Source organism: Thrips palmi, unplaced genomic scaffold, assembly GCF_012932325.1.
Source record: "Thrips palmi isolate BJ-2018 unplaced genomic scaffold, TpBJ-2018v1 HiC_scaffold_5, whole genome shotgun sequence".
NCBI classification, from domain to species: Eukaryota; Metazoa; Arthropoda; class Insecta; order Thysanoptera; family Thripidae; genus Thrips; species Thrips palmi.
The window spans coordinates 1806938-1828368 of NW_023144632.1; the positions used below are offsets into that span (position 1 = coordinate 1806938).

The 21431-nt window shown below is 44.3% G+C and overlaps 1 protein-coding gene across 1 annotated transcript in view; it reads left to right on the forward strand.

Moving 5' to 3' along the window:
* LOC117650730 overlaps positions 1-21431 on the forward strand; it is a 225683-nt gene that overhangs the window by 187628 nt on the left and 16624 nt on the right. Inside the window, exon 5 of the mRNA XM_034394321.1 lies at positions 15807-15955. Coding sequence (XP_034250212.1) covers positions 15807-15955 — 149 coding nt within the window. The remainder of the gene's footprint in view (positions 1-15806; positions 15956-21431) is intronic.

Consider the following 21431-nt stretch of genomic DNA (forward strand, 5'->3'; position numbering starts at 1 on the left):
GACCTGTGCTTGTGTTCATTGGATTCAGCGGACCATTTTCTACAAGATGAAGTTTCGAAAAGTATCTCAAAAACGATTGGTCTTAGAGTGAATCTGAGGGCATATTATTTTCCTTGTTCAATTTATATATAAGGATGTCAAATTTTTAGTCATTCGGACGAAAACTGTGCTTTTCGGACAAAATACCCAAAATGCCTGCAAAACGGGCAAAAAAAAACGCAAAATGCACCATATCTCCGAAACAATTTTTTTTTCAGCCAAATCAAAAGTTGCCGATTTTACTTTTTATGAAGAGAAATTACCCCCCTAAAAAGAATTAGACGACATCAATGTAAGGGCCGGCTTTTCTTAAATAAATTTGCTCTATGAAAACTAGACTGGGCCACTCTACGGAAATGTTACAATTTCGCGGTTCGAACCGTGAAAAATTTAGAGTTCTACGATTTCATTCATATTGGGCTTGTTTTTCTTGTTTTGGCATGCAGAATAAGAAACGATGTCAATCGTCACACTTTTCGAGCAAAAATTTCAGTACCCCCAAAATCATAGGGGAAATGTCTATGGAGTTTACATAAATTGACGCCTTCGGAGTTTACATTTTGAAGCAAATACCTGGATTGCAGTCGTTTGAGTTGGAACAGAGTAGAACGCGCATACACAGCTGACTAAAGGAGCACCAAAGCATTGTTTTTGTCTACATTTCAAAAGTTTGATGAACAGAAGATCCGTGGCAAAACGGGTACGGAGTTTAAATACCAAAAAAAAATGCGCAACCCCCTTTTTAAAATCTGAGTACCAATAAGATGCTAGCCATTGGACTCACATCCCTCAAACTTGGTGGCCAGGTGCTGTTTTTCATCCGGAAACCATTGCAGCCTTCAGATTAAGGCGGCGACTTCCCGTTTGTCCCCTGTAGTGCCAAACTCGTTACCGTGCATATGTGGATTTTTAGTTAATAAAAACTTCGGGGCAAAAAATTTATTCTGTGCAGGCACAAAGCTTCAAACTCTTTATTTAAGTCAGCGGAATAAAGTTTAAGTGTGAGAGTGCCTTAGCAAATAGAACTGTAGTGATTGGTCGTGTGTCTCATTTGGACATACGAGAGGCACAACTTAGCGATCTACGCATTGGAACAGCTACGGAGTTTACTTGTTGCACCTTCCGTAGGCCACAGCCATCTGAAATCCTCAGAAATTTTCAATCCCAATAGTGGATCATTTTAAACCACAAAAAGCATCATCTCATCGCGCAAACCACGTCTTTCTAGAACGAACCGTTTCGCCACAAAGGGGCGGGGGCATCAAATTGTAACATTTCTGTAGAATGACCCGACTGTGTTTTTTAAAACGCTTTGCACCGATGGAAAGGGCTTGAAATTTAGGGTGCATCAGGCTTATTGCTCTTCTCGGAACACCCCCCTTACCTATTCTAGTAGGCTGCCCGATACTTTCAATTCGACCGAACGCAAGGGCAGAAACATTAACATCAACATGGCGCATTCAAGTTTTTCCTGAAATTTTAAATTTTTCGTGTTTTTTGGTGTTTTTACTGCACCTTAAGCGAATTTCAGTGGTTTTTTGCTCCTGTACAGTAGGCAAACCAACCGAATTTGACGCCTGAGACATTTTTTGAAAGGTTTCGATCAGGCGCGTCGAATGGTGACCCAAAAAATCAAATCGGACGACTCAAACACCTTCAAAACGCAGGAACATGTTGGATTTAGGGGCTAAAAACGGGATTGTACGCCCCTGGAAAAAAGCCCAGCCGAAAATCCCGGTTACGGTTCCGGAGAAAATCTTCGCTTACGATCGTAAATCGCCCCAAATTTTCCGGTTGCGATCGGAAACCGGACCTAATGTACGGTTACGGTCGGTCACGTCCCGGTTACGATCGGACTCGTTCCGGTTACGATCGGACTCGTTCCGGTTACGACCGGACCCATTCCGGTTACGATCGGACCAGATCCGGGTCCGAGGCCGGACTCGAAGAAGCATGTCCCATGCGTTTAAGTCTCCAGCGAATTTTCAGAAACACTCCATAACTTGTGAACGGTAACTTAAAATAAATTTCTGAAGTCAAAATTGGGCGTAGCTCGCAAAGTTTACCCCGTGGTCATGCTTATATAACGCGGATCCCTGCTTGACGGAGCACCACAGAAGACAAACTTGATGTCTTGTGACACTTTGTACTCCGACCGGAATGGTCAGTTACGGTCGTAAACCCTTCCTGGTTACGATCGTAGTCGTAACCGGAAATGTCCGAAATTACGGTCGTAATCGTATTCCGGTCGGAATCCTATCCCGGTCGTAACCGTACTCGGAACCGTAACCGGGATTTTCGGCTGGGAGGCAACGCGTCGGATCGTCATTTTATGAACATCATCAAGTAGAGCGCACTTCTCTTCGCACTTCTATCGCCGTTTTGCAATCGAAAATCGGACAAAGACTCTCGTAACAGCATCGGTTTTAGTAAACCGGTACATTTTCAACTTTTCTTTAAGATTCAGGCGCGTTGCGTTGATGGACCCCTAAGAATGGTCCAAATCTTATCAAATTTGAATCAAAATTCATGATTGAACACCTTCTTTCAGAATCTGAACGGCGCTCCTCAATTTAAGAAACTTTTTGAAAAAGTGGACCACCCTACTACTACTAGGCCTAATGCACCTTAAGGGGGGACATCACTCCAAAATGATCAAAAATTGCATTTTTTTTTAAATTCGTGAATATTCAAGATCATTCTTTTCTGCGTCGAATGGCGAAAACCGCATTCCGAAATTCAAAAAATTGCAGTTTTGGGAGGTTGAGGGCTGCAAACATGCATCGGGGAAAAGCCCAGTTTCCCCAACTTTGATCGCGTTTTTCTCGGAACATGAAATTGCAAACGGTTGCAGGCCTCAAGGGCTCAGTTTTTAAGGGGGCACACCAGTGAAAATGCAGAGGTTTGAAAAAAACGATCATTCTGAGAAGAGTAACCGATGTCTTCGATTGATATTTTATTCTTGGCTCCAAATTATGTCAAAGAAAAGGAAAATAAGTACGGGAGAGCAAGGTGGCGATGGCAAGATAAGGCACCAGTGCACTTCATTTTTCAACGACCTTCACGATTCCGCCTCTTTGGATTGAGCTTCGCGCACGGGATTTGAAAATTTCTCAACAGGACACATGTGGCTATGGTCTGAACCACGGGCATGCAAAAAGAATCATTTTGAATTCGTTTTTTAAGAAGGCAAAAATAGAAACAAATTTTTTAACCAATCTTTTCGCGCTTTCATGGCTGCAGCTCACGTCCTATTTATGGGATGGCCATTTCCGAGGTTCAGACCATAGACGCAAGTGTAACGAACATTTTGCCGCAAACCGCATTAAATTATCTTAATTTTTGCGTCCGTGAGAGTGGCACAAAGGTATAAAATGGGTGTTTTGAGAAAAAGCCCTTTAAGTGAAAACATAGATTTGACGTGTTTTTTCGGATTATAAATGCGTCTTTTGACGTATTTAAGTTCAGTTTGCGCCAAAATGTTCCTCTTTTCAACTGCGTTTGGGGGGGTTAACGGTTTTGTAATTGAAGTTTAATTGAAAAACCTGAACGTTGACAATTGGTCAAAAATATGCAAAAATAATTACCTTTTTAGCAACCTTAAAAATGTGCACAAGCCAAAGTAATTGGAATTTCGGGGTGCGGTTTGCGGCATTCGACTCGGGATGAATAGCAGAAAATTAAGATAAAATAAAAGGGAAGGCAAAAATTTGACGGTTTTCACTGGTGTGCCCCCTTAAGCTAAAGTGGGGGGATTTGGCATGGAAGCTCCTACGATATGCCGCTATAGTGGGTAGCAAAATAATTTACATTAGTCAATTCTTATGATTTTTTTAACGTTTAAAATGAAACAATTTTGACCAAAAAAATTGAACAATTTATTTTGGAATGTAACAAATATAACTTAAAATGAATTTTTAAATGTGATTTGGGTACCCACCATAGCCAGACATCTCAGGAAGGCTGTCACCAAATTTCGTTGTTCTACGTCAAACTGTTTGGCGTCCAAGGCTGCAACAGTGCGAAATGGTCTAACATAACACTCAAAAATGTGTTTTCAATTAAATCGCTCTACTGCCCTGGCGGATTGACTTTGTGTTGTTTTATACTTTATCAGTTAAAATATGAACAATTTTTCTCTTTCCGTTTGGTTTTTATGACGTTTTAACAAAAGCACTGTTTTTGGAGTGATGGCCGCTCTTAAATTGTGTGCTCTTTTGTTCTTCGCAAAGCGTTTTGCAATCAACGGGCTAGATCTTGCAATCGAAGCAGATTAAGTTACCGCTGCACCTCGCTCTCGCATGCCTTGACGCGCTTCCTAGGCCGTTGGCGCCCTCTGGCAATTTCCAACCCGGCATTCCACGCCTCGCATTTAGACCTTCCTTGGCATGCGGCGCTGGAGTGCCTTCAGCGGACTCTCTCGCCACACATCTCCACTCAAAGAAACATGACCGCACAAAAAAGCAGTGCTGCTCATTCGGCTCATACTTGTATGCAAGGGGCTGCAACCCCAGAACCTCCATTCGTGAACGGGGCAGTGAGATTAGTTCGCTGGGCAAACTGCATGACATTTTTCGTTGAACACTTCTCAAAATCTAGGGAACTATTGTCCCCTTAGAACTCGAATCTAGGTCGGAGATCGAAATGGATTACATTTTCATTCTCAGCACCATTGAAAATATATGAAATGAAGTAACACTTTACATGACAAGTGCCAGTAGATGTTTTTATTTGCCTTTTTTAAGTACATGTTTTGGCTCTTACGACTACATGGATTCAGATGAAGAGGATATTTTGGTGTATGGCGAGCAAAGAAAATGCCTTTTGATTTTGCGAAATCTCAGCCAGCCGTTTCGGAGGGGTATTGCACAAACTCACACACAAACACACACGCACACAGACGGATAGCCGGAAAGAAAAGTTTTTTAACCCCTCTGGAGGGTCATTCTTTGTCAGACCACCACAAGCCCCAAATATGAGGGTGTCAGGTCGACCTGGAAACCTCAAAAACTCATTAAGGGCGTTCCTCTGACCCACCCTGCAAGAGGATTTGACTAGGAAAAATTATGCCTAATTTTAATCACATTTCTTGTTTTTAGTCTTCCGCTTAATTCTGAATTTGTCGCAGAATTTCCCCAGAGTGAACCGTTACTCGTATTCACTCCCCTTAAAGTTTTATGTGGTTGACAAGTGAAACAGAAAAAGGAAAAAGATTGCCGGCAAGTGGTTCTGAAAAATACCCGAAAATTGGTAAGTAAAACGACTAAAAATTAGTGAAAAATTGAGTTTGGCAAAATACACTGTATTAACAGGGTGATGATATTTGGTAAAGAAGTACCTCTTTACTCGTTGATCAATCCTGATAAGGTCTCATAACCGGCCCCGAGCATCTTACCCTGATCGGGGCCTAAAATAGATTTCTTATGGCTCGAAAAGTTCATACTAGAATTGTGTCGTCACCAACCATATCATGCAGAAAGCCATTTCCAGTGTGCAATACAAATCACGTTCAAAATAATGTTTTGGAATCAACGCAACAGTATTCGGGGTGAGGCTGGCCAATAAGTGCATTGAACGGTGGTCAAATGTAACAAATAGCAGTGCTTTCAGCATGTTCTGGTAAATCATTAAACACCTACACTAGTTTGGGTTCAAAAACTCATTTTGTATCCCTTATTATTTTTATCAATGTTTTCTTTATTTTTGCTTCTTTCCTTAAAAGAAAACATATATTTAAATTGATTAAAAAGTAACATTACGTACCATAAAATTGGCTAGTAAAATTATTTTTTTTTCCATTTCCTTGTGGATTGTTGGCTGTTTTTTTTGTAAGGGGTGTATTCCTTTCTTTCCTTCCTTTGTGAAGCAGGAGTTAAATTTGCACAAAGAAAAAAAAACGTGTAAGTCTCAAAAAATTTAAATGGTGTTTCAAATATTGTAGTGAAAATTATATCACCTCTATCCTAATTTTCTGTTGTCACTTCAGTTTGTTGAGTAACTGTCACAATGGTTGCAGTGACTGGGCTTCTATGCAAGGCTGCAAAACATAAAACAGAAGCTTGAATTTTTGTTTTAAGGACTAAAAAGTACGTACACTTTAATTCATAGTATAAAGAAAAATTTAAATGATAAATCCCTCAATTTTTCATTACCTTGCGATGATTTGAGCTGCCATTTGACTCTTGCAATATCATTACTTGACAATAAGAACCCAGCACCCGCTGTAGGGCGGCCCAAAAAAAATCGAAGTATTTCTGATCGTCCAATTCCGCTCAGAAATCGATTCTAGAACAAAAAATAATAACCCCAATTTTAGGCGTTTCGTCCTGACACAATTTTGAATACCAGCTCAAGAGCAAAAATTTTTTTAACCCGTTTTAAACACAAAAATTTTCATAAAAGTTAGAGTTTAAATTGGATTTCTAAAACCGATGCGGCACAATTATTGGTTTGCGACGGCCAACAAATTACATTTTCACCAATTTTTTGTCAGACCTCGTCTTCAGTGTTCTGCTTGCGATTTTCGCTCGGAAAAACACATTGTGCACTACCGTAGGCCGGGGTAATTTGAGACAATTTCGGGGTAATATGGGACGCATGATTTTTATCGTTGGAATGATAATGCTCGTGGCATTTGATGACTCATCCCTGTCAAACTTCACGGCGAAAAATAGTACCAACAAAGAGTAATTAATTTTTTACAGCGGTGGCTCTCTTTGTGGCCGAATAGCAAGCTCAGAGTGAATCTGACGCAACCCAAACTCCGTCTCATATTACCCCGAAATTGTCTCTTATTACTCCACCTTACGGTATTTTGAGATATTTTTCTTGTTTAAGACGGCTGAGATCAGTCCATATCCACGTTTTTATCTTAAGGGAAGGTGGGGTACCATGTGACACTGTTGCGTTCCGTCGCAACGGGGCACAGCCCGAACCCCAAGTCCAAAATTGTCATGTAAGCAAGAGTGCGCCGAGCAACCGCGCCGCGAGCCCGCCTGGCCGAGCGGAGCTCGCCAGTCGGTAAGTGCCAGCTGAGGGGCGAAGAGCGGTCCGAGGGAGGTCTGGGACACACCGGAGCAGCACCGAGCTACATCAGGTGATCCAGGCGTCTTTATTCCCCACTACCCTTTAAACCCTACACTGTTAAAAAAATTCTGAAAATTTCAGACCGAAAGTGTCAGACTTGTCCGTCTGAATTTCGTTTTCAGACTAGAGTCCTAATATTTGGACCGCCGGTCTTAAAATACGGACCTTGTAGTCTGAAAAAAATTTCAGACGCGGCGGTCTGAAAATTCAGACTTAAGGGGGCAGTAGCGTCATTTGCACGTGTTTTGACGATTTTCGAACCTCCTGTTTAGACGTTAATATAAAGATAAGTATGAATGCCAGAGACAAACGGCAGGCACCATTTGAAAGATAAAAGTTTTTACAACATTTTAAAAAAAAAATATTTTGTTTTAGCATTGAATTAGGATGTTTTGTGTTCTATGCAAAAATGGTCTGCAAAATTACATGGTGTCACTGCGCGCACGATTGCAGCCAAAGTTTTTAACTTTTTACCGATCGGTAAAATGCATCTGAAAAAGCATGAAATTGCCCATAAAATGACCCTTGGGTTTCAATATTGGGCAAGAAAAACTATTGAAACGCTCATCTTCAACTTAAGATGGAAACGAACCACATTTTTTCTGGCCCAATATTAAAACCCAAGGGTCATTTTATGGGCAATTCATGCTTTTTCAGATGCATTTACCGATTGGTAAAAGTTCAAACTTTGGCTGCAATCGTGCGCGCAGTGAAACATGTAATTTGCAGACCATTTTGCATGAACACAAAACATCCTAATTCATGCTAGAACAAAATATTTTTTTTGAAATGTTGTAAAAACTTTTATCTTTCAAATGGTGCATGCCGTTTGCCTCTGGCATTCATACTTATCTTTATATTAACGTCTAAACAGGAGGTTCGAAAATCGTCAAAACACGTGCAAAAGACGCTACTGCCCCCTTAACAAGGTTTAATAATTTGCCCTGCGAGTCTGAAAGTAGAATTCAGCGTCCGGTCTTTATTTTCTGCCCGACTGTCTGACTCCGCCCCCTTTCTTCTATACGCTGCTTTAATCGGACTGCCCGAAGGTAGCACCTTGAGCCCCAGAGTATCCCTCTTTATAGCGCTCGTGGGGGCACCTTGACCAGCTAAGCTAGTCCCGAAAGCGATCTAGTTTGACTCGGACCCTTTTTGGCTGAGTCCGTTCGGCACCGAGCAGCAGGACCGAGCACCGAGCCGAGCCCAGTGCAGCGGCCGCAGGACTGTCCCCGCCGGTGCATTCTCGGAAAGTCCGGTGAGGCAGGGCCGGCTGGAGGCGCCCTCTGATTGGCTCGGCAAGGAGGGGAGCGCTAATGCGTCGGCAACTCGGAATGTTTTGGCCGACCCGGCGCCCTGCACGCAAAACATCAGTCTCCAGCAGTCTTCCAAGGTGCACACATCGCGTGTATTTTGCGTCAGGTCCACTCGCTCGGCGCGCTGAAGTCATGTCGACGGAAAGAAGTGCATTTTAGTTCGAAGTGTTTTCTGCTGATGACCCTTCTTGACGCTGTAGTGACTCTGCGCTCGCTGTACGCATCTCCCGAAACTGAAGGGGCGGGCGGTGAGAGGGCGAGAGGTGTTCTAAGTTATTCGCCTCTCCCCGTTCACACTCGTCCCCAAAGTGCCTTCATCGGATATTAGTTCAAACTTCTGGTTGGACGAATCTGATACGTTCACTTCGTGTGCACCGGTGCGTGTTGGATCGTGTGCTTGCCACAGTGAGTTAATTGTTACAACCAAGGTTTGAGTTGATTTTGCGATGATATGCAAAGAAATTTATGGTTATGATGACTCAAGTGACCAAAGTGACTTTCTAAGTTTTTTCCTAAATATTTGTCCAGATATCTCAATTCCTGGATAAAGGTTCCTTTCCATTGCATTAACTCATGCACTAAGAGTTGTACACCACCTTATTTTAGTTTTTGAGTTATGGATGTTTACGTTAACTTTTAGTCGTTTCTCTCAAATTTTCCTCACGACAAAGGATTAGCTACCCAGTCTTCATATTATTGTCATTATATCTATTTTTGCAAAGGAAATAGATAGCTTTCTTAAAAAATATCTCCCTTAGTTTTCCTGAAACACCATAAACCAATAATAAGGCAAAATCTTTTAAATTTAAAGAAAAATAAAAGTGGGCCTGATAAGTTAGCTTTTTAAAAGCTAATACAGCCTCTTCTGGACTAGTATTTTCAAATTTGACAACGCTTTCTTTTTCATATGCAAAAATAGATATAATTGCCAGAATCTGAAGGCTGGGTAGCCAATCCTTTGTCGTGAGAAGAATTTGGAGAAAACGACTAAAAGTTTACGTAAACCTCCATAACTGGGACATTCCATGTGAAGTCAACCAGGCCTTAGCCACCATGGGCTCCGATCAGGTTCTCGTTTTCAGGGTTTGTTACCCCTATGGTCCCATGAAATAATCGGTACTTGGTTTGGGGTCCGGCCCCCCAGGGGCTGGGCTATGGCCAATTTACTTTTTTGCTAAATATTGAAACAACGCAACTTTGGAGGGCGATATCTCAGCAACCATTGGTCGTAGGTCAAATCCGAGACCAGATTTGGAAAGAAGATGAAAAATTAAATCTTTTTTGTCTTTCAAGTTTTTATGTCCAAAATCTTTTTATAAGTTTAAAACTTTAGTGAAGTTTTCAAATTAGCGCCATTACCTAGATCCTCAACCGATTTTGACCGATCTGGGCTTTAAATATAGCTTAAACCCTTCCCTTAACGAAAATGTTAACCGAAAAATGTGTTCGGCTTCGTTTCCGAGAACGAGCCATTTTCGTGAACCCCTGCAACCACGTATTTCACCAAATTGGAGTGACGGCCGCACTCGATACCACACTGGACGCTCTCTTAGGTGTTTTCGGCTCAAAGCAAGTTTCCGGGTTGCTTTTCCAAGGTCAGGAGACCCAAGCGAAGCGCCTGTCAGGTAGGCCAACAACCAGCAGACCTGCAACGCACAAGTGACGACAGGGTGGCCTACCTTGCCCCTGAAGAGTGGGACAGGCAGCGCGCTCTGGGCGATCAGACCAGTACTACACCCCGCAAACCCGCCGTGATATCTACACGTGGGGGTGGGTGTTGTTGCTAGTTATTGTTGCACGGCAGGGTAAGGGATGTTTCAGGCGTTTCAGTCAGCATTTGGGTACGAAAACATGTTTGAGTTTTCTGACGTCAGTCCCAGCAGATTTGACAGCACGCTTCAGCGGCATTTTAGAATTAATCTGAAGGCATACCATAGTCAATAACATTGAAGATAGAGGTAGTGTTAAAGAAGATTCTATTAATTAGCTGGCCAAGGAAAGTATCTTCTTGGTATGCCTTCAGACTCATGCCAAAATGCCGTTAAAGCGTGCTGTCAAGTCTGCGGGAAAGCATAAAGGAAAGTATCTCTTTTAACTAAAGCTTAATAAAAGTATCTTCTTTATCACTACTAACCTCTATCTTCAATGTTATTGACTATGGTATGCCTTCAGATTAACTCTAAAATGCCGTTGAAGCGTGCTGTCAAATCTGCTGGGACTGACGTCAGAAAACTCAAACATGTTTTTGTACCCAAATGCTGACTGAAACGCCTGAAACATCCTTTACCCTGCCGTGCAACAATAACTAGCAACAACACCCACCCCCACGTGAAGATATCACGGCGGGTTGGCGGGGTGTAGTACTGGTCTGATCGCCTAGAGCGCGCTGCCTGTCCCACTCTTCAGGGGCAAGGTAGGCCACCCTGACGTCACTAGTGCGTTGCAGGTCTGCTTGTTGTTGGCCTACCTGACAGGCGCTTCGCTTGGGTCTCCTGACCTTGGAAAAGCAACCCGGAAACTTGCTTTGAGCCGAAAACACCTAAGAGAGCGTCCAGTGTGGCATCGAGTGCGGCCGTCACTCCAATTTGGTGAAATACGTGGTTGCAGGGGTTCACGAAAATGGCTCGTTCTCGGAAACGAAGCCGAACACATTTTTCGGTTAACATTTTCGTTAAGGGAAGGGTTTAAGCTATCTTTAAAGCCCAGATCGGTCAAAATCGGTTGAGGATCTAGGAAATGGCGCTAATTTGAAAACTTCACTAAAGTTTTAAACTTATAAAAAGTTTTTGGACATAAAAACTTGAAAGCAAAAAAAGATTCAATTTTTCATTCTCTTTCCAAATCTGGTCTCGGATTTGATCTACGACCAATGGTTGCTGAGATATCACCCTCCAAAGTAGCGTTGTTTCAATATTAAGCAAAAAAGTAAATTGGCCTTAGCCCAGCCCCTGGGGGGCCGGACCCCAAACCAAGTACCGATTATTTCATGGCACCATAGGGGTAACAAACCCTGAAAACGAGAACCTGATCGGAGCCCATGGTGGCTAAGGCCTGGTTGACTTCACATGGAATGTCCCAACTCAGACACTAATTAGAGTGTGAGTCCCCAACTTTGAGAATAAATTTATCTAATAGTGGTGGAATTTTGACCTCAAAATGAACTTCCTGTGACAAATATTTCTTGGACATGCAAGTTTCACTTGACAGTATCCTTAAGGTTACAAAATTGCCTTTTACTTGCCACAGCAATTTTTATCCTTCTTAAAGCATTGGTTGGATCAACTTTCATATATTACCTTGCCCGCACTGCGCAAAAAGAGGGAGGCGAGGGGTATGGGAGTGAACTGCTGAAAGCAAATTCAGACCAGGAAGCCCTTTTTTAAGAAATAAGACATCTCAATTTTAAGCTCACCAAATTCCTAAATTTCAGAGTCCAGCGGTCTTAATACCAATTCAGACTAGAGGTCTTAATCCATATTCAGACTTGTGGTCTGAATTCACAGGTCTGAATTTTCAGACCGCATGTTTCTGAAAAAGTTGGTCTGAAAATTAGGAGTGCCTTTTGCGAAATTTTCTTCAGTTCATTTAGTCTGAATTTTCAGAATTTTTTTTTAACAGTGTAAAGGTCCCCCAGACCAGAACTGGGCTAATCCCCGCAAGCCCAAGCACTGCTCTCTAAACAGCCTGAGGGCGGTGCCTGGACTTGCACAACACGGCCACCATGTGATTTTGGCTATTTCTCCCAAACGGCTTGCTATCCAACAGCGGTAAGAAGACTCAAAGGAAGGTATCATGAAGGAGAATCGACCTGCAATAGGTCGTGTCTCTCCTTCGAAAAATACGGGAATGGTAGCGATCAGAATTGGAAACCGTCTTGAAATAGGTCATTGGAAACTTTTTCTATTTCCCACCGCGTCCGCTTTTTGGCCCGCCCTTCTATTCAAAAAATAGGGGGAGGGCCTATGCATTTGCCTTTGTGTCTGTGTTTTGTTGTTGTTGTTGTTGGCGTCTGTGTACAAGGAAGGAGTTGAGGTAGAGTAACCAGATTTGGAGGGTACTTCAGGAGTACCGTCCAAACAAATAATCCAATGGTGCAAATCCCGTCCGGGTCGCACAAGGGCTGCTGCAGGTGCATCATGGTTTACATGAGCGGGAGGGGGATTTCCGCCATTATTGGTGCTAGCAGGGCACAATGGGGTATTTTTGGAATCGGGGCGACAAGACAAGATGAATGGACCTTGTCCCGACCCTATCGGCCGCTTTTACAAGTTGGCCAGATCAGGATCTTCAAAAAAGGGGGTCGACCGACTAAAAAAAATTATTGCAGATTTCGATTGGTCTCAGCAAGACCTTTTCAACGAGGGGTCGGAAAGGGGGTCCAGGAGCCCGACTTCGTCTATTAGTCACATCAGGATCTTCAAAAAAGGGGGTCGACCGACTAAAAAACTTATTGCAGATTTCGATTGGTCTCAGCAAGACCTTTTCAACGAGGGGTCGGAAAGGGGGTCCAGGAGCCCGACTTCGTCTATTAGTCACATCAGGATCTTCAAAAAAGGGGGTCGACCGACTAAAAAAATTTATTGCAGATTTCGATTGGTCTCAGCAAGACCTTTTCAACGCACAGTGTAATGAAAGATCAAAAAGTGGGAAAAAAATATTTTATTGTTCTAACTGACCTAACTTAATGCAGAAAGACGCATTCTGGTAGGAAAAGTGCCACAGGACCATCCAAGCGTCACAGAGACGCCATTTTTGAGAAAAACAAGCTAGGGCCCGCCCTTCCGTCGAACCGAGTTGCCAGCTCCGCTTCGCTGCGCCGGCAACTCGGTTCGACAGGGGGCCGGCCCAGCTTGGCCTGCCGGCGGCCTTTTCTCGGGCCTTCGGCCCTCGCATCAGACCCAACTTGGCCAGTCGAAGGCCCGGGCCTTCGGCCCGCTCGCATCACACACGCCGTGAGCGGGTAAAGCAAAGTTATCGATGTACCATCGTGACTTAGGCCCGCCCTTCTATTCACAATATGCAATAGTCCTTACACTTTTTACTCCAACTGTCCTTAGAATATGCCCATTTCATTTGTCTCTTCACCCTCATTTCGAAAATACCCATATTTGCCATGCTACTGCAACTCCTTGCAATAGAGGCACAGCAGGAGCGCAAAACGAGTCCGTCGCACTTTTTCCCATAACTCTTGAAGGCGGGCTCCTGGACCCCCCTTCCGACCCCTCGTTGAAGAGGTCTTGCTGAGACCAATCGAAATCTGCAATAAATTTTTTTAGTCGGTCGACCCCCTTTTTTGAAGATCCTGATGTGAAAAATAGACGAAGTCGGGCTCCTGGACCCCCTTTCCGACCCCTCACTGAAAAGGTCTTGCTGAGACCAATCGAAATCTGCAATAATTTTTTTTAGTCGGTCGACCCTCTTTTTTGAAGATCCTGATGTGACTAATAGACGAAGTCGGGCCCTAGCCCCCTTTCCGCCCCTCGTTGAAAAGGCGCAGCCAATGAAACGCAAAATTTTTAGCCGGGTCGCCCCCTTTTTAAACCTTTTAACTCTTGAAACGCGGGCTCCTGGACCCCCTTTCCGACCCCTCGTTAAAAGAGGTCTTGCTGAGACCAATCGAAATCTGCAATAAATTTTTTTAGTCGGTCGACCCACTTTTTTGAAGATCCTGATGTGAATAATAGACGAAGTCGGGCTCCTGGACCCCCTTTCCGACCCCTCACTGAAAAGGTCTTGCTGAGACCAATCGAAATCTGCAATAATTTTTTTTAGTCGGTCGACCCCCTTTTTTGAAGATCCTGATGTGACTAATAGACGAAGTCGGGCTCCTGGACCCCCTTTCCGACCCCTCGTTGAAAAGGTCTTGCTGAGACCAATCGAAATCTGCAATAAATTTTTTTAGCCGTTCGACCCCCTTTTTTGAAGATCCTGATGTGACTAATAGACGAAGTCGGGCTCCTGGACCCCCTTTCCGACCCCTCGTTGAAAAGGTCTTGCTGAGACCAATCGAAATCTGCAATAATTTTTTTTAGTCGGTCGACCCCCTTTTTTGAAGATCCTGATCTGGCCAACTTGTAAAAGCGGCCGATAGGGTCGGGACAAGGTCCATTCATCTTGTCTTGTCGCCCCGTTTCCAAAAATACCCCTATGTGCCCTGCTAGCACCAATAATGGCGGAAATCCCCCTCCCGCTCATGTAAACCATGATGCACCTGCAGCAGCCCTTGTGCGACCCGGACGGGATTTGCACCATTGGATTATTTGTTTGGACGGTACTCCTGAAGTACTCTCCAAATCTGGTTACTCTACCTCAACTCCTTCCTTGTACACAGACGCCAACAACAACAACAACAACACACAGACACAAAGGCAAATGCATAGGCCCTCCCCCTATTTTTTGAATAGAAGGGCGGGCCAAAAAGGGGTAACAAGCTAGGGCCCGCCCTTCCGTCGAACCGAGTTGCCAGCTCCGCTTCGCTGCGCCGGCAACTCGGTTCGACAGGGGGCCGGCCCAGCTTGGCCTGCCGGCGGCCTTTTCTCGGGCCATCGGCCCTCGCATCAGACCCAACTTGGCCAGTCGAAGGCCCGGGCCTTCGGCCCGCTCGCATCACACACACCGTGAGCGGGTAAAGCAAAGTTATCGATGTACCATCGTGACTTAGGCCCGCCCTTCTATTCACAATATGCAATAGTCCTTACACTTTTTACTCCAACTGTCCTTAGAATATGCCCATTTCATTTGTCTCTTCACCCTCATTTCGAAAATACCCATATTTGCCATGCTACTGCAACTCCTTGCAATAGAGGCACAGCAGGAGCGCAAAACGAGTCCGTCGCACTTTTTCCCATAACTCTTGAAGGCGGGCTCCTGGACCCCCCTTCCGACCCCTCGTTGAAGAGGTCTTGCTGAGACCAATCGAAATCTGCAATAAATTTTTTTAGTCGGTCGACCCCCTTTTTTGAAGATCCTGATGTGAATAATAGACGAAGTCGGGCTCCTGGACCCCCTTTCCGACCCCTCACTGAAAAGGTCTTGCTGAGACCAATCGAAATCTGCAATAATTTTTTTTAGTCGGTCGACCCTCTTTTTGAAGATCCTGATGTGACTAATAGACGAAGTCGGGCTCCTAGACCCCCTTTCCGACCCCTCGTTGAAAAGCTCACCAAATTCCTAAATTTCAGAGTCCAGCGGTCTTAATACCAATTCAGACTAGAGGTCTTATCCATATTCAGACTTGTGGTCTGAATTCACAGGTCTGAATTTTCAGACCGCATGTTTCTGAAAAAGTTGGTCTGAAAATTAGGAGTGCCTTTTGCGAAATTTTCTTCAGTTCATTTAGTCTGAATTTTCAGAATTTTTTTTTAACAGTGTAAAGGTCCCCCAGACCAGAACTGGGCTAATCCCCGCAAGCCCAAGCACTGCTCTCTAAACAGCCTGAGGGCGGTGCCTGGACTTGCACAACACGGCCACCATGTGATTTTGGCTATTTCTCCCAAACGGCTTGCTATCCAACAGCGGTAAGAAGACTCAAAGGAAGGTATAATGAAGGAGAATCGACCTGCAATAGGTCGTGTCTCTCCTTCGAAAAATACGGGAATGGTAGCGATCAGAATTGGAAACCGTCTTGAAATAGGTCATTGGAAACTTTTTCTATTTCCCACCGCGTCCGCTTTTTGGCCCGCCCTTCTATTCAAAAAATAGGGGGAGGGCCTATGCATTTGCCTTTGTGTCTGTGTGTTGTTGTTGTTGTTGTTGTTGTTGTTGTTGGCGTCTGTGTACAAGGAAGGAGTTGAGGTAGAGTAACCAGATTTGGAGGGTACTTCAGGAGTACCGTCCAAACAAATAATCCAATGGTGCAAATCCGTCCGGGTCGCACAAGGCTGCTGCAGGTGCATCATGGTTTACATGAGCGGGAGGGGGATTTCCGCCATTATTGGTGCTAGCAGGGCACATAGGGGTATTTTTGAATCGGGGCGACAAGACAAGATGAATGACCTTGTCCCGACCCTATCGGCCGCTTTTACAAGTTGGCCAGATCAGGATCTTCAAAAAAGGGGTCGACCGACTAAAAAAATTATTGCAGATTTCGATTGGTCTCAGCAAGACCTTTTCAACGAGGGGTCGGAAAGGGGGTCCAGGAGCCCGACTTCGTCTATTATTCACATCAGGATCTTCAAAAAAGGGGGTCGACCGACTAAAAAATTTATTGCAGATTTCGATTGGTCTCAGCAAGACCTTTCAACGAGGTGTCGGAAAGGGGGTCCAGGGCCCGATTTCGTCTATTAGTCACATCAGGATCTTCAAAAAAGGGGTCGACCGACTAAAAAAATTTATTGAGATTTCGATTGGTCTCAGCAAGACCTTTTCAGTGAGGGGTCGGAAAGGGGTCCAGGCCCGACTTCGTCTATTATTCACATCAGGATCTTCCAAAAAGGGGGTCGACCGACTAAAAAAATTTATTGCAGATTTCGATTGGTCTCAGCAAGACCTCTTCAACGAGGGGTCGGAGAGGGGTCCAGGAGCCCGCCTTCAAGAGTTATGGAAAAAGTGCGACGGACTCGTTTTGCGCTCCTGCTGTGCCTCTATTGCAAGGTGCAGTAGCATGGCAAATATGGGTATTTCGAATGAGGGTGAAGAGACAAATGAAATGGGCATATTCTAAGGACAGTTGGAGTAAAAAGTGTAAGTACTATTGCATATTGTGAATAGAAGGGCGGGCCTAAGTCACGATGGTACATCGATAACTTTGCTTTACCCGCTCACGGTGTGTGTGATGCGAGCGGGCGAAGGCCCGGGCCTTCGACTGGCCAAGTTGGGTCTGATGCGAGGGCGAAGGCCCGAGAAAAAGCCGCCGGCAGGCCAAGCTGGGCCGGCCCCCTGTCGAACCGAGTTGCCGGCGCAGCGAAGCGGAGCTGGCAACTCGGTTCGACGGAAGGGCGGGCCCTAGCTTTTTACCTTTAAAATACATTTTAAGGACATATGCTCTGCAAGATGTTCTTGTTTGATGTTTAAGCGCAAAATAAGCTTTGGCTCGATTCTCTATGGCACAAACTTTAAGCGTATTGCTGTTGTCCCCTAAAACTGTTAATCTGGCACCATGAGACACTACTGTCATTCGCTTTGGGATTCCACGATTCACTCAGTTGAATGTGTTCAGTCTATGACATTTGTACACTTGTAACTAAACCCTTCATTGCTCGGGAACCAAAGATGATAAACTGATAGACTCAACGAAAATAAAAAGCTGGAAGAATTCTTCGTTCATTATTGCGTAAAGGTACGCTGAATAGAATTTAACCCAGACAAAAGGCCACTGCCACATGGTACACTTAGGCTGTCACATAGTTTACTACGTGGAGTAGGGTGGCCCAAAAAAAATCGAAGGTTTTCCGATCGTCCAATTCCGCTCAAAAATCGATTCCAGAAATAACCCTTTTTTGCGTTTTGTGTCCTGAGACGATTTTGAAAACCGGCTTAATAAAAATTGTTTTTTACCCACCGTTTTAAGCACCAAGATTGTCACAACAATTCCAGTTTTTAGCGGAATTTCAAAAACGATACGGCAAAATGTTTGCTTTTAGACGGCGAACAATTACATTTCACCAATTTTTTGGCAGACTTCGTCTTCATATTCGGCTCGCGATTTTCGCTTAAAAAAGCACAGATTGTTCATTATTTGGAGATAATTTTCTTGTTTCGGACGGCGAGTTAGTTGCGTCCCATACACTTTTTTATCTTACCATATCCCAAAAACAACCGACCACGTAAAAAATAGCCGTGCAAATCAATTTGCCTACCATCTAGGGGCAAGCATTCGTTGTTTTCAGTATAAGAAGAAAAGTCTGTTGAGCACTGAGGCCGCAATTTTCCTTGATTCTCAAAGTCGAGATGTCATTTTGTTCAGTTTTTTAAGACGAAAACAAAAAACATGTTTAGATATTTTGTCAGACTGCGTTCTAAGGTCCGTCTCTGCTTGAAACGTGCAAAAATCGCCCAAATTCGAATTTTTTGCCTACTTTTGGACCGTTTTTTTTTGTCTAACCTGTCAAAACTTCTCCATACCGGTCAGAACTAAAAAAAATCGGTTGCAACACTCCACTTTTGCGGTACTATTCACCGAGCCAAAACCGTCCGGGCGGGCCCTTTTTTTTTTCCCTTTTTTTTAAAAAAAGATAACTTCAAAACGACCCGCCAAATCATGCCCGGACCTGTTCGTTCGTTCCTAGGACCTGGCTCTTCTTATTCCAGCCATGCCGGAAAGGCAAGGGAAGGTGAAAGAATGATCATCGGCAGAACACGTAGATCGCTGACGAGAAAAACGGTCCAAAAGTGGGCAAAAAATTCGAATTTGGGCGACTTTTGCACGTGTCAAGCAGGAACGGACCTTAAAATGCAGTCTGACAAAAAAATGACAAAAAATCTCTTTTGTTCGTCTTAAAAAACTGAACAAAATGGCACCTTGGGTTTGAGAATCGGAGGAAAATTGCGGCCTCAGAGCTCAACAGATTTTTCTTTATACTGAAAACAACGAAATGCATGCCCCTAGATGGTAGGCAAATTGATTTGCACGGCTATATTTCACATGGTCGGTTTGTTTTGGGATAGGGAAAGGTAAAAACGTGGATAGAGACGCATGTCGGTCGTCCGAAACAAGAAAATTATCTCCAAATAGTGAACAATATGTGTTTTTTGGAGCGAAAATCGCAAGCAGAATACTGAAGACAAAGTCTGACAAAAAATTGGTGCGAATATAATTTGTTCGCCGTCTAAAACCAAACATTTTGCCGTATCGTTTTTGAAAATCGGATAAAAAGTGTAACTGTTATGACAATTTTGGTGCTTAAAACGGGTTAAAAACCAGTTTTGCTATTGAGCCGGTATTCAAAATCGTCTCAGGACAAAACGCAAAAAATATAGGTTTTTTTTTCGGTCAAGAATCGATTTTTGAGCGGAATTGGACAATCGGAAAACCTTCGACTTTTTTGGGGCCACCCTAGGGCGGGGCCCCCCATTACGATAGTCTGAAGCGGATGCTGCTTTGCTGTGCGATCAGGACCTTTTTGTGGGGCGATGCGCGGCGAGAGGGTCTGCCGAAGGCAGTCCTGCGCCGCAGGCCAAGGCAGGTGTTAACGCCAGGCGTGAATTGTCGGAAGTGACGCAGCATCGTGAAGCCTGTTACGACAAGACACGGTCTGGCGTACACCTACCCTGTTGTATTGTTGAGCTGCACCATCAGAAAAATGTATAACTTTATGGAACGGTGAAATGTGCTCTTTCAAGAATTCGATGTGCTTCTTCTGAAAAGCAAACACAGCATTTATGTCATGTTTCATGTGATCAGAAATTACTGCAGAGCTGTGAGATTTCAGCTCTCAATCTCTTTGTAATATGAGACAAAGGCCTGAATAGTCACCTGATCATTTTGCCAACAAGGTAGGTTTACACCAGACCTCGTCTTGTCGGAACAGGCTTCGCGATAGACCTTTCCGGGCTGAGCAACTTGTTCAGTACACTCGGATCTTTGCGCCGCCACACTTTAAGATCCAGCTCATTTGTGGCGAAACGGAATTGAACTCGGTGTCTACTGGAGTATCAACAACAACGAGTTTAATGCCATTTCGCTGCAAGTAGGTTGGGTCTTACAGTGTGGCGGCTCAAAGATTGGGTTATTGTACAAGAAGCTTAGCCCGGAAAGGTCTATGTCTCGCTGCCTGTTTCTCCAATCCGCGCCTGGCGTACGTACCCTGGCCTGCGGCGCTAGCGTGCCTTCGGCAGGCGATGACTTGTCCATCGTCGGTTACGTCTAACTTGTTGCGTCCTTGATGCTCCGCTCCCCAGAACCCCCCTTTCTTCAAGACAGAAGTGATCTGCCTGCAGAAAACTCGATTTTTCACCGTTTTTTATGTGTTTTTCGGCTATAAAAACTGAACCAGTTGAGCTATGGTAGTGAAATTTCGCGTGTGCTGAGCCAAGGACATACCCAAAAAGTGTGCCAAATCTCACCGAGATCGGCCGAGCCTTTCAGGAGGAGTAGTGTGGACACACACGCACGCACGCACGCAGACAGGAAAAACTTTTCAACCCCACCTGAGTAACGGGCTTCGCTATCGCTAAGCCAATAACAAGGTAGGTTTACGCCAGACGCGTCTTGTCGTAACAGGCTTCGCGATGTCTCGCTGCCTGTTCCTCAAATCCGCGCCTGGCGTACCTACCTTGGCCTGGGGCGCTAGCCTGCCTTCGGCAGGCAATGGCTCGTCCATTGTCGGTAATTTTTTTAACTTGTTGCATACTGGGGGGCTCCGCCCCCCAAACCCCCTACATTCTAGACAGAGATGCTTCATCTACAGATAACACGATCTTGACCCTCGTAACTTTTTAAATTGTCGAGGCTGGGGGGCTCCTCCCCCCAGACCCCCCCTTTCTCCGAGACAGGAGTGATCTATCTGCAGAAAACTCGATTTTTCGCCGTTTTTAGGTGTTATTCAACTATAAAAACTGAACCAGTTGAGCTAGGATTGTGAAATTTCGAGTGTGCCGAGCCAAGGACATACCTAAAAAGTGTGCACAATCTCACCAAAATCGGCCGAGCCGTTCAGGAGGAGTGGTGCGGACACACACACACACGCACGCACACACACACGCACGCAGACAGGAAAAACTTTTCAACCCCATCTGAGTAACTGGCTTCGCTATCGCTCAGCCAATGATTCTGAATTGAGTCTTGAAAAATGCACGTGTCATTTTCAGAAAAATCGCACACAGTAAGATCTTCACTCTCCTTTAGATCTTCTTTCCGTTTCTAGAAATATTTTGACTGCCCTCTTGAAATAAGTGATGAGGCAACAACTTCTCAAGCGGGTCAATAAGCATTTCCAGAAATTCTTCCTAATCTTTTGTCTTTGTATACAAAATTGATCTGTCAGTGTCTGTCTACTTTGTCACTGCATCAATAAAGTTGTCAGTCAAAATCACTCTTAATTTTGACTGCAAGGC